Below are 14,133 nucleotides of genomic sequence, written 5' to 3' on the forward strand. Positions count from 1 at the left end.
ACCTGAGGCATAGCACCCGGTCCATGGGCATGAAGGAAGTGCTCCTTTTCATGGCAGCTAGTGCTGTGGCCCCTTTCCTAGGCTGCAGCACAAGCCACCGTGAAAAGGAGCACTTTGCGACCACCATCTTGGCGATCACATCGTGATGCAGTATCGGACCGCTGCCTGCCTGTTGGGCGGTTTCCTGACCATCGCAATAGCAGGCGGCGGTCCAGCCGCCCGGTATCGTAATCACCCCCTTAGTGTCTAGGTCTCCTCCCTTCTGCTTCAGGAATGTCATCAATACACTCCCACTGTCTGGGAAAATCACCTCACCCCCATCTTGTGCACAGGAACAAACCACGGGTATGAGAACTTACAAAATTAAACCCACAAGCCTCCATTAGTGTGCTTCACTTATATATGCAATGCATATATCACACTGGCCACAGAGACAAACACACACAAGATACATGGGATATTAGTGCTAGGAATCTGTTGTGCTGTGCCACAAAATCAACCTAGAATGGGATTAGGTAACAAAACATAGTATTAATCTGACTGCGCATTGGCAAGATGCTCTCAGCCAGTGTCAAATAAATCGTTTTTCAGCGAATGAAACTTTCTTTAATGCAGAATACTTTGGAAAGATCATTAAATTAGACTTTCTAAAGAAGGCATATGTTTGTCACCTCCCTTTGTGCTGTGTACAGACCCTGCAACAAGTTTGGGATAATCTTGACTATGTTTTAAGGGAATACCCAATGATTGGCACACGGTAGGTTCTGGCTCTTGATTTTTAAATTATGTGTACACTTGGGCTTGAAAATTTCCACTGCCTGCCCCAGACATGGAAACACTGCATGTAATGTGTTTTCTTGCTATAACTTGCATTCTCAGATTGCTGGCTATCTCAGAAAACCTCCCACAATACTCCTAACACCATGCATGATAAATCAATCTTGACTTCCTTCCGCTTGGTTCCTCTCCTTTTTTTCAGTCACCCTCTTCTTACCTTCCTCTGCACACCTTCTATGTCTGAGTATGGCCTCCTCTCAGTCTCACGCCTGTCTGCCTTAATCTCTCTTATTGTAATTCTGCAGTTGGCTGACACCTCATCTCATAGATCATAACCTCTCCTTTAAAATCCTATTTCTGCAACCTTACACTATCTAATCTCCGCCAGCCTATCTATCTCATGAACCGTTCACCTGAAACCTCATGGCCCTCACTAATGATCACACCCAAGTGGTATTAATATAATCTATCGCAAAGTAACTGGAGTAAATGCATGTATTTGTGTTGAGCACGCATGACTAATCACAATAATTAACAATAACCACTGGATTAACCACTAACTTTGGGTTCCGGAGTAGCATGCTACTCACCGTACAGCACTTCAATGCCTCATCAAGGGTAGTAAGCGCTATATAAATGCAATTACAATATATTCGAAAAGAGGTTCCTGCACTATCAACATACGTAGATTTCCTAAGAAAGAATACTTGTCATATACAACAGAACATATTCAAAATATTTTTACCGGCATTAAATAATTTATCTTGCGTGGGAGTACTGGAATAACCTTGTATTACCATTAGCCTTTTTTTCTCAAAGTATAAAATATTGTGCAAATATTTACAAAGCTGCATTAAGCAGAAAATAGAGCTACAAGTACATACACCTTATAATAAAAGGTGTGCTGCTTCTATTCACCATATTTCGTGTGTGGTCGAAATCTTGTCTTCCGTTTTGGCATCAGCTAGTATTCACATAATGCCATGGAAAGCATTATAGTACGTTCATATGAATAATTAACGTATTTGACAAAGATGCTCTTTAATATTAAAGACATTGATCTTCACAACAAGTGCATCATGTTGGCATTCTTATAAAGTCGTAGGGCCCTTTTGAAATATCTGCTGTTTTGGGAACTGTGTCTGTCAGGTGAACATAAATTTGCATACCCAATTAATCAAATCATTTTCATGACAAAAAAGGAATTATTCTTTTCACCCTGTTTGAATTACATGCAGGGCCACTAGAATTATGCGATTGTGAGTGTGTGTTTTTTTTCGAATGAATGTGGATTTGCCGCATCTGCCACATACTTCATCGTCTCCTGCAAAAAGAATTGTTTCTAGCTCACACAGTACAAAAGATACAAAAAAACGCAGCAACAGGTGGTGCCACGCAGTGCAGTGGAAAGACCTTTGCAGAGGTTGACTGTTCACCTTTCTGTTGTTAATTGCTATATTTTGGTATTAAACTGGTACTAATGAGGTGGAACTGTTACTACTGTTAAGTGTAAAAAAAAAAGAGAAAGTAATTAAGTAAATACTATCACAAAATTAGCTGCATTATGCTGCATAATTATTTTTTCTTGCAGCATATTTTATCAACCCTGCTGCATAATTTGGCCATTCCCTGACGCATAATTCCAGTGGCCTGTATTATTTTTAAGTATTAAATATTTTGTTTCCTGCTGTGAACAAATAACCTTTCCCTGTCCATCAAATGGGGTTCTTTACACTACCTGTGCATAAGCCACGTCCCTTAAAATGCCTAACTACAGCAATCAGCAACTGAAAGGTGACCAGTTCAAATCTGAAAACGGTTCGGCGCCGTTTTGTTCCCTGTGTGCAGCAAATTGCATATTTTTTGATCCACTTGAGCCTGAAACTATTTTTTTCTTAAAGCCTTAAAGTTACACCAGACAGGATTATGAGCAATTTAATGTTTACCTCACGTGCCAGGGCTGCACTAAATATAGCTTTCAAATCTTTTTAAACGAAATACTTATTTAAGGAATTGCCTTATGAAGTGTCACAAGACTGAAATGTCTGAAATAAAGGTAGAAGGTGGGAGCTTGGATACAGTCCAAGCCCTGGTCCAGCCCCCATCCTGCCTCCATGGTCCTATCGACATACCAGGGTGCTGGTTAGTCCAGTAATTGATGCCAAGATTGAGATACATCTGAAAACGTCTTTGGGTGCAAATAATGACCTTGCATTCCCTCTTTCTCGATAGGTTGACACTGGCGGGCCATTGGTCTGCAATGAAAATGGAGCTTGGTTCCTGGCTGGCATTGCCAGCTTTGGTGGCACCTGTGGTCAGTCGGACCATCCTGCTGTCTACACAGAAATCACTGCTTTTGAGGAGTGGATCCGCGATTTGACCCGTGAGGCCTACTTTGCCCCTCAGCCCATCTCTGTTCCGCATGATCTCGACAGCGGAAATTGTTCTGACAACAGCGATTCAGGTGAGGTCCGGGCCTGTGGGATCTGCTATTAGAAGCAGAACAGCAAGCTCTGCAGAAGGCTGAGAGAGAGGATCCGCCTCCTTTTAACCGTAAATAATTTGGCTACTGCATGATTTACCTGTGATCAATTTGGTAATCAATAGGGATGCTGCCTTCCGCTGGGAGGATCTAGACTTAAACATGGATTCAGACTCTTCAGAACGGAAGTCTCTGATCAGCATTCACTTCCGAGCTGGTCAGGCCAAGGTTCACATGTCCTTTCACTGCAGATAGGGCATGTCAGGCATTGCGGCCTGTTCTTAAGTTAGGCACTATCCCGGGTTACTCTCGCAGATACCAAAATGGATGCCTACTCGCATAGGACTCTGTCTACCGCTCGCGACTCGATAGGTGCCAGTTACACTGTAGTGGCTTTAGGTAATGTTTTTGATTCCTTTCTTCGTGCTCTCCCCCCAGCAATAACATCTTTCTCTTCAGAAGTACTGTGAAGTGAGCTTTGTATGATGTCTCTGCCTTCTCTCTATTTCAGTTTGCGGGCGGCCAGTGGACGCTGCTAGGAAGGCAGGCGGTGGGGATGCAACAGTTGGGGCATGGCCATGGATGGCCAGAATCGTCCAGTATGGAGACCATCTCTGCAGCGGTGTGCTGATTGGCAAACATTGGGTTCTCTGCGAAGCTAACTGCTTCTCGAGGTAAGCAGGCATGTAGGCACGCATGGTGCAGCAAAGTGCATCCACCCCAGCAGCGAACAAGGACAAACGCGAATGATTTGCGTGGTTTCCAGCAAACATTCCTCAAATATACGGCGCCATTAGGTTTGCAGCATTCTCTCCTGTTCATAAGAGCTGACGTAGATTGTTCTTGTAAAGAGCCCTAGTGCCATCCTACTGGCGAAGGATGGAGTGGTTGCTTCCTGTACATTTGATGGTACCCAACACAAGTGGTACAAATGGGTTTACTCCCTCCTTTATTTGCTGTTATTACCTTAAGATGATGGCCGAAGGATAACGTTTCTCTGCTCATAAAGGTACTCCTGTGGGGTAGTAGGTGCAATTGTTTTATCCTCCAAGCAAATATAAAAAGTACTTTTCACAAGCATCACATGTGAGAGAAGAGCTGGGCTAAGATTGATCAAATTGAGACCTACCAAATTGGTGCCATGCTGCTGTCTTAATCAAAAACTGACAGCAGGGTAAGTCTCCTTTCACTACATTGTGTCTGTTTACCCTGGAATGTCATTCACTGCTAATAATGGAAGTGGAAGTTGTTCTGGAAGAAAATGCTAGAAGAACAGGAGGATGCCTCGTTAGGTGAATAGAAAGATCAGTGGTCTCTGGGAACCACAAAAAGTATTTTGAAATCACAGTGGCGTGAGGGCAGCAGGGTAACACATAGCAAGTCGATTTGTTTTTGCGCTCTTTAGGCAGCAACCCACAAGCGCTTCGTTTAGTACCCTCACATGTGGAGGGTGCCCTTCTAGCTGGGGAATGGACTACAATCTGCCTTGGTGTTTTTCTGCCTTTGAGAACCTTTGTGAACCTGAAAAGAGCTTAAGTCATGAATCTCTACTCAAATTTGGGCTTCCTTCGGGCTAGTTAGAATCCTGGCCTTTTAAGTATGGGTAGTTTTTGATCAGGTTGCCAGCCTTTATTGCTCTGCCACATCCTTTCTCCTTTATGGGGTGCATTTGTTCAGCAGTAGACAATATTAAATCAATAAAATAAAATAGTGCACAGCTACTAATTTGTTTTCCCTTTTTCCTATTCTTGTCCTTTTGCCATCTTTTACTGATTGAACAGCATCTCTGCCTGGTGCGTGTGGCTGTATGAATTATTGGGCCTTCTCCGATTACCCCCTTTTTTTTTTTTTAGTATATGGGCTCATGGCACCCACTGGCTAAGCTGATTAGTCCTTATGATTTTTTTTGAAAACCTTTTTTTATTGGCATTTGTAATATAAACAGTGCATACATTTTCACAATTGGAAATGCAGTAGGTAGGAGCCCATGAACATGAGTGTACGGACGCTGCTTTTGTGGTTGATTGGTCCTTATGATAGTTATAATTTGGGTGTCTATCTCTCACATTCCCTCACCCATCACCCCACCAGGAGTTGTATCGCATAAACACGATACACGCACCTTGGTGGTGATTATGCACAACATGACAACACTTCTCACATAGGCTCAAAACAAAAACATCACCCTCTCAACCACACGCCCTACATGGCATAGCTTGCTATCCATTCAGTTAAGTGCGATAGCACCCCCACATAGGGGTTGTAAATACTATACAAAGGTTACAATCCAGTACAGTACGGTATCATGCAACGGCCAGCTAGGGTTGTCTTTACTACAGAGGTGGGGCAGTGGGGCCAGGTAAGGGGGGATTTCGAGGGACGATGCTGAGGGAAAATTAAATAAATAATTAATTGTCCCTCTGCATCGTCCCTCGAAATCCCCCCTTACCTGGCCCCACCGCCCCACTGTTGTTACCCGCATGGACCGCGGCTGCCTGCAAAGGAAGGACTGTAGTGATACGGCAACCTTCCACAGCTATTTGAGAACGAGTAGTGCCCACCGAGCTGTGGGCTTTTCTTATATGTTAGGGCCAGAGTTGTTCACTTCAAAAGTTGCGGTGCCTTGCCAACGAATCTTTCCATATTGAATAACAGCATCACCTGCAAAGGATGTATCCTCGAAGCGTAAAGAGCGGAGTCGGTACTTGTGTCCTCCAAGTGATGTGCTATTTGCGGCTTTCTTTCTATGCCCGGTGTGCTCATATGAGTGCAGGAGGCATCAATTAAACTTCGCCTTCATCATCAGAAGCCAGTCAGAGTGAAGGGGTTGACATTGCCAGAAGTTGTACTTCTTGCAGACTCCATGGCTTGCTGGATTCTGAGCTAGGTCGCTCAAGGCTTCAGCTTAGTCACAAGGATGGGCACCGAGCTGGAAAGCAATAGGATGAACCTATGGACAAGTGTGGTCTGCTTATGATGTGAGGTCAGACAGTGACTTTGGAAGTGGTGAAACGGCGACTCAGAGGAGACAAATTCATAGTGGTGGAATAATTAGCCACAGATGGATCGCATAGTTTTATTGACCATCTATGTAGCTCACCGTCCCAAGGGACCATCCTTTTGTGCAATGAAAACATTTTATTACACATAAAAATTACATTATTTGGATTATACAAAGATGGTAGGCTACATTGTTCAGCTGTGTTACAACTTTTCACCTGCAGATTTCACGCTGGAAGCGCGTTATTGCACCCCTTTTTCTTAGTTAATGATAGTGAATTGTATCTTCATTCTCGAAAAGGTTCTGTAAAGACATACACTGACAAGTGTGTGATCAGGTGAATTTTTATCTGGATGGTGACAGCAGTGAGATTTTGAGTAACAACGTTGTACAGTCAAAAACGATTGAATGGTCCTGGAGAATTCTTGGCTTGTAGGATTGCTACTTGGGGGCCGGGATTCATGCCCAATCTGTCTCACAGCCTCTAAAGCCAACTATGTAAGTACCAAAAGGGTAGTAACGATACTTATTCTTTAAGAGGCATGAAGAATAAGAATAATAATTATTATTTTTATCATCATCAGTATAAACCCACAGATTTAAAAAGTCACCCTCTACGATGCACGTTTTATAGTTTTAAAGTAATCAGCCACCTGTTTTTATGGCTCAGCAGTGGCAAGCAAGATTCTAAAATGTGCATTATATCTGTGAAATGGGACAAAAATATGTATCCAGAATAGTCAGTTATCAGACACTCAAATTCCTAATTTTCTCAATTCCATGCAGATATTTGTATGTGAAAGGATTTTAGAAGGAGCAATAAAGCAGGCTTTTATACAAGTAACACTTTTTTTCTAGCGAAAACTCTGATATGTTTTTAAACTAGTTTTTCTGATGTTTATTAGCTAGTTACAAAGGGCACTTGCAGGTGCTAATCTGAATGCAGGGTAATTTGTCACTAGCACCATGTGTCTCACCTGCCACCAGGCTTCCTTTTTTGGGTTCTGAGAACAAGTCTGCCAGAACAGATGTCATCCCTGTTAACTTATGTAAAACCGTATAGTCCATTATGAGTATCATGAGTGATCTTGTAGGGGTCCTGATGTTGCAGTGATGGTGAGTGGGTCGCTTGCAGGTTTGTCGGTATCAAGCCTTGCGCCCACCCCGTGTATGATCATAGCTCAGTGCCCCCTGTCTTCAGCTGTGCACAGGAAGGAGAGACACATACTTGGACCCTCTGCCATTATCCCCGCCTCCAGCTTCCGTCATTGGGATTGGTTACAGGGCACAGCCTTCAGCCAGGGGCGTAGCCGAGCCCGCAGGATTGAGCCCTTTGGACTTGGGGGGTTGGACACTGGACTCAGATGAGTGCTGCAGATTATCCTTTCCTTCAAATCTGTGGCTCTGGACTCAAAATGATGATGTGTCTATCAGGGAACCTGAAATTTCCACAAGGATAAGCCGGTGAGTCTTTAGGGGAAACAACCATTACAATGCAGTCATTACAACGCACTACCTTTACAATGCAGCTGTTACAACGCAACTGCCTTTACATCACATGCCATTACAATGCAGTCATTACAACGCATGTTACTACAATGCATACCATTACAACACATGCCATTACAATGCATTATAAGGTAAGTAATGGAGATTTTTTCATTTTAGGGTGGGTATGGGTTTTGGGGTACATGGGAATAGTAATTCTCAACCCTACACTATCCAACACTTTCCCTACTGTTGCACTCACTGGAGTAGGAATAGTAATTTTTACCCCTACACTATCCAACACTTACCCTACTGTTGCACGCACTGGAGTGGGAATAGTAATTTTTACCCCTACACTATCCAACACTTACCCCACTGTTACCCTAAAAGTATTATACATTGTAATGGTATGCGTTGTAATGGTATGCGTTGTAAAGGCAGTTTCTAAAAATGCATTGTAATGGAATGCGTGGTAAAATTATGCGAAGTAATGGTAGTTGCGATGTTAAAACTGTATTGTAAAGGTATGCGTTGTAAATGTTTGCATTGTAACGTCATATATTCGTCTTTAGTGAGGAGGTCTTAGTAGTTAAGTTAAGGCTTATCATAATCGGGGTTTAAACTATTATTCATGGAATGTAACATATAAATCATTGTGTCTATTACAGAATCAGTGAACAGGTTAATCACTGCATAGCATGTTAAAATAGTGGTCACCATGTTAGGATTAGCGAGAAAATAATTCTCCTTATGTGACTCTTTTGTCCTGGCTAACATCAGATCTTCTCAATGCGTGATGAGTCTGCCATTTATTTCATGTCCACATGTTTTATCTTTTATCTAATGTGAATCTTTCTCCCATGAAACAGCACTGCTAGGGACTTGTGGGTGATGCCTCGTGGTGTTATGGTAGTTCCTCACTGACTGACACAGCATTTGTGTTATGGATTGTCATGTCAGCTTGACGATTTATGTGAACGTTTTCAAAGTGTCCATCATTCCGTTAATGGTACTAGGCTAGAATTGCATTATTTTGTGATGCCCATGTAGTGACCAAGTTTTAAAACTCTTTTCTACTGAATATGGGACTTCCCAGTTTCTGAAATTCTATGTGTCAAAAATTGAATACCAGCACAGGGCCTGCATCGAGCTCCTGTCTGGATGTACCCCTTTGAGAAATGCTTAAGTTTGTTCGTGGTGGAGGTAGAACTCTGGGCCTGGACTTGCTCCAGGTCCTGTTACCAGCCCGATGTGATCAGACCTACTGGCTGTAACTGGAAGGGTTGGGTGCAGGTCCTGACCTTCGGCCAGGCTAAACACCCACCCACATGTCGTAGGGCTTGGTTGTATAGCTCAGCCTTTAGCAAAGCCCTATGGCAAGTTGCTGTGTGGACATAGTCCAATATGTACGTCCTTTGGTCATTGGCAGTGGAGGTTGCATGCCAGAACCTTTGCAGGTTCGACCCTGAGCAAGTACTCTAGTTTCTTGTTTATCTGTAGATCTGGATTCAAAATGGCCATGTTACCCATGCCGATGAGCGACTTCCTACACTCTGCTGATCCATGGTAGATTCATGTCGGCAAAATCACAAAATAGTGTCCACAGGCTTCCTGGATCTGAGGGCCTCTCAAATCTGCATCAACAGGCGTGAGGTTTTTCCTTTTCGAGGGTCAATAACTGTGCCTCAGGATTTTCCACATCATTCTAGATCAGGGGAGGCTCCACCTGCGTCCTTATATCAAACAAGGGTCACCAAACACACATCAAGGTCTGAGAATTCAAAATAGCACAGTAGAGCTGCAGCTGTGGGCGGCTTTTTGATCTGTACAAATCATGTGGCATATTTATCATAGTGTTGAGTCGCTCTGGCGCCGCGCAAAGGCGACTCAACACTAAAGTCAGATTTGCATGGCCCTGCATGGACTGATAAATCTATATGAACCCCACACAGAAAAATCGCTGTCTATCGTTACTCTTCCTCAAGTAGGCATTCCATGGGTGGAGTGTGGGTGTTCCCACGCACCCACCCATGGATTTTGCCGTATTCCCAAATTCACCATTTGTGGTACACCTGGGAATATGTCAAAATGCTACGACTCCCCAGGTGAGGAGTAACAAGGAGAAATATCTTTATTTCTCCTGGTTTTGCCCTCAGGATTGTTTTAGTTCAGAAAGGTATCCCTTCCTGCACAAAAACAGTCCTGACTACAATGCAGGCACCCTTGCAACGTGTTGCAAGGGGGCCTGCGGTGCAAAGTAAAGGACACGAATGCTCAGTATAATGTTAAATACGGCGCAATCCTGCCCTTTCCCTTTCACGCAGCACAGCAAGGGGGCTTGCTGAGTTGCGCTGCATGAAAGTTTGATTAATGTGGCCCCCAGTTTGCAGCGCTCATCCATATTAAAAGGCACTTCTAGGGGTTTGCAGATCTGCTGGTGGAGTCACAAATTTAGCACGGAAAATAATGGACTTTTGTAAGTTTTGTAGTGCAGTGTCTTACGCTCCATAACCCTTCCACCATCTCCTCTGGGGTTCCCTGTCCATTTGAAGTGCTCACATTCTTTCATTGAGGCATATTTAGATCCCTTCCATCATGCAATGGCGGCTACAACAACATTTTCAGTTGTGGCAAGGCAAAAAGTTTGGAAGGGTCCGTGGTACCTGCAAGATTCTAAGGATCCCCCAGTAGACAAAGGGAAATCCAATCGTATTAATTTATCTTCACTTAATAAGTATATCTAGATACTTAGTCTCTGAAAGTCTGCTGGGCATCCTTTGGTTATGCACATATTTCAAGAGCTACTGAAAGGATTTTCGCAGGCCCCAAAAAGGACCTAATCTGAGTAGAGTTGTAGTTTCTTGCCACATTCACTGGAATTCTATTGAGCATTTGTTTCTATAGAGGAGACTGAAAATTCCTTTGACATGTAAAATAGAAAATGCTTCTGTTTTCAACCGCCCCCTTTTTTAAAAAGGTTTCCCAAACGGAGGACCTGCCTGAAACTTGACATAAAAAGAATTAGAGCCTTATTACGAGTCTGGCGGTCCACAAATTACGACCAGGGCGGTTGGACTGCCCTGGGACCACCACAACCGCCAGTAATTCGGAGATCTCTGGTGGTGGCACAGTGGTTTTGAGGCAACAATATGCTTGGCGGGACTGACGCGGTCCCACCAAGCATATTACAAGTTTCCTCTCCACCACGGTTTCCATGACGGTGAGCCTGCGATGAAAACCGTGGCAGAGAGGAAACAAAATGGGGCCCTACTGGGCCACCTTGTGCCTCAGGGTCATGAGGTGCATGCAGGTGGGCACATGTTGTGCCCACCCTGTGCATGCACCCCAGTACCTGCACAGTATGGACTGCAGCAGTCCATGCCTTGTAGGTACTCATTGTGACAATCCCATTGCAGTGCTGCCGCGGGATTGCCAAAGAACCGCCCGCCAGACAGGAGAAAACTCCTAATCTGGAAGGCGGTTCCACCGCAGGTTTGCCGGTGTGGGAGCAGGGCGGTCACGCTCCGGCACCACCAAACTCTTAATGAGGCCCATAGCTTAATGCAATAACTGTATGCCAAATTGAATGCAGATTCCTAAAATAACAACAAATTTGTTGGCAAGGCAGACTTTCCAATGGTGAGTAAAACCTAATCATAATTACAGAGTTGGTGATATATCTCAGGGGCATATAATGATATCCTCCAATTATTTGTTCTACTCAATTACGCTACACACTCTCCCTCTCTCGTCCCCCTGCACTGTTGCTGTATATCACATTCCTATTGCATGGGCTTTTCTTCTCGCCTTTTTATTTACTGTAATTCTTATCACCAGTTGCTGTCTTTTTTAACCAATGTGTTCTCTGTAGCACGCTCACCTTTTGTTGCCTCTTTCAACCTCTATGATGTCTTTCTTTGCCAACTATGGTGTCTTCCCTCCAATGTGCTTTCTGTCTAATGTGTTTAGGAGTGTTGAGTCACCATTCTGTAAAAACCCTTTCTTTTGTTTTTCTATGTCTTCTAGCTTCCCAGTGTTTGAAGATGACTACATCATTTACCTGGGTCGATCAGACGAGATGGGCTCAGGCCAGCACGAAATATCCCGAAAATTAAAGAGGGTGGTTCACCACCCACAAAACAAGTGGCAGACCAACAAGTATTACCTGGCTTTGGCGGAGCTGGCCCCAGATGTAATATACAGTGATTATGTCCGGCCTATCTGTCTGCCCACGAGCAGAGTCCTGCTACCAGTGGACAGTGATTGCTGGGTTACCGGCTGGGGCGATGTTAAACCTTCAGGTAAGGTAGTGTCCGAAGATCTGCTTTGTTACCACACTAAAGTGTAAGGGGCATATTGACAAGGGGATTGGGCTGTTCTGGTGGCGCAATGCCCTGCACCATATTTACGAAGTGGCGTTAAGCCACTTTTTATGGCCTAACGGCGCTTTGTAAATATGGTACACTTTCACGCAAGTATCTGGGGCGTGCAGTGGGTGTTGTTGACCTTTATTCACCTCGTTTTTGCTTTTATTTTGTGTGCCGCAGGATTCAGTTGCAGGCATTAATATGGCACGACGAGGAGAAATACTTTTGCCTCGTGTTTGCATTCTGCAGCACACATAGAATTAACAAAACTACATTAATGATGGTTTATGTGCAGGAAGGTGTCCCTTCTTGCACATAAACAATCATTAAATAATGACAATTTGCTACTCCTATGTGTGCACACATAGAAGTATCAAATCGCTATTATCGATTGTTCATGTGCAGCAAGGGACACCTTCCTGCACATAAAGAATAAATCCCTGCAACGGTGGCACCTGTGCACTGTGGTGCAACGGTGTCTGCGTTGGCGCTAGGCAGCTATTTTTAGCACCAGCACTAGGGAAAGCACGGGGTGCGCGGTATTGTTGTAAGCATGGCGCATTCCTGCGTTTTGGAAATGGCAGAGCGAAGTTTGCCGCATCGCTGCACTCCGTCATTGCCTTGTAAATATGCCCCTAAGACTTCAGTAACAATTCAGTACTCGCAAATCAGCTTGGAGGTTATTGAGATGTGATATTGTTGCAATATTTTGTTAAGTGTCATCTTAAATGTAAATCTGGAAAAAGTACGTTGCCTAAATGCCAGGTATTGGTTACTATAAATGAAGTAGCTGGACTTCTAGAGAGAACTGAATATCTACGTGATATTGGCATTCCTGCCATCTAAGAAAAGCTTTTTCCTAAGATAGAAGAATGCAAACCTGCTGCCTCGCTGTTTTTAAAGATAGGAATTCACGTTTCCCCATGAGTAACGTGAATTCAGGTTTCCCCGTGAGAGACCTACAGCACAGATCATGAACTTCGGTACTTAAACAGTATGGTCCCGTAGCAAACAATGGACCTGTCCAAACCATTCTAACAAGATTTCTATGACTGAAGTCCTCAATCTAACGCTCCCTTTCCGGTTATTCCAATCAGCATGGCCTGGCTTCTTTTAAGCACACTTGTTGCAGTCCCATGTTTGATTTAGTCAATAAGAAGTTCCATTGTTTACAAGATGGCCGACAAGCAATCAAACCAACCATGAAAAGCAATGTAACACCACCATGAAATTGCAGCAAGCAAGCAGAATTAACTCTCAAGACTGGCCTAGAGGTTCACATTCAAAGAACAATTGGAGTAAAGTAGGGCCAAACAGTGTATTCGAAAATGCGGTGCAATACAATTTAAGCAATTGTAGACTGTAATAACCTTAAAAGTGAATTCATTTTTGAGGGTTCATCTATAAAAAATCATTTCAGACATCCAGGTATAGAGTTATTGTTTTTAACCAAGTGTAGACTATAAGTATGTCTTGATGGAGGATTGTTTTGGATAGATGGGTGTGTCTTCTTCATGTTAGTGTATGGATTCACCTGTGTCTTCGTAAATCAAACTCACTGGCTCCATTTTTAGGTACAGTAAAGCAGGATCCGGACTACATGCATGGGGACCATTACAAAGCATTACAGTTTTTCCTGGGATGTTTCCCCATCTTCACCATTTGATGTTTGGTGATGAGAAAGTAAGAGATCTGACTCATTGCCCGAACATGTAAGCCCACGTGCTGCTCCAGAATCTGAAACAGCCTGCCTTGGCCAAGTGTCAAAAATGTACCTGCTGCTGAAGCTGGAAATAGTTTCATGGAGAGCTTGTTACTACAAGCTAGCTGTGAAGTAGCCCTACTTTAAAGTTTCTTTATTCTCCACGGTGTGGAGATGGACTGCTTGGTTGGCACCAGGTGCTTGGATGTGGGATGCTGGGTTGACGTGGGCAGGTGAGAGAACCGCTTCCTAAAGACTGCAGCTTCCTGCTTCCATGGTGAAAAAAGAGTAGACATTTTAGTCCAGCCTAATAGGG

General features: G+C 43.7%; 1 protein-coding gene across 1 annotated transcript in view; it reads left to right on the plus strand.

The window, feature by feature from the left end:
- Positions 1-14,133, plus strand: part of LOC146811718 (serine protease 53-like) — a 138,860-nt gene that overhangs the window by 102,434 nt on the left and 22,293 nt on the right. Inside the window, exons 10-12 of the mRNA XM_085618717.1 lie at positions 3,010-3,241; positions 3,771-3,933; positions 11,775-12,049. Of these exons, the coding sequence (XP_085474843.1) occupies positions 3,010-3,241; positions 3,771-3,933; positions 11,775-12,049 (670 nt within the window). The remainder of the gene's footprint in view (positions 1-3,009; positions 3,242-3,770; positions 3,934-11,774; positions 12,050-14,133) is intronic.

The sequence above is a fragment of the Triturus cristatus genome, chromosome 7, assembly GCF_964204655.1.
Source record: "Triturus cristatus chromosome 7, aTriCri1.1, whole genome shotgun sequence".
Lineage (NCBI taxonomy): Eukaryota > Metazoa > Chordata > Amphibia > Caudata > Salamandridae > Triturus > Triturus cristatus.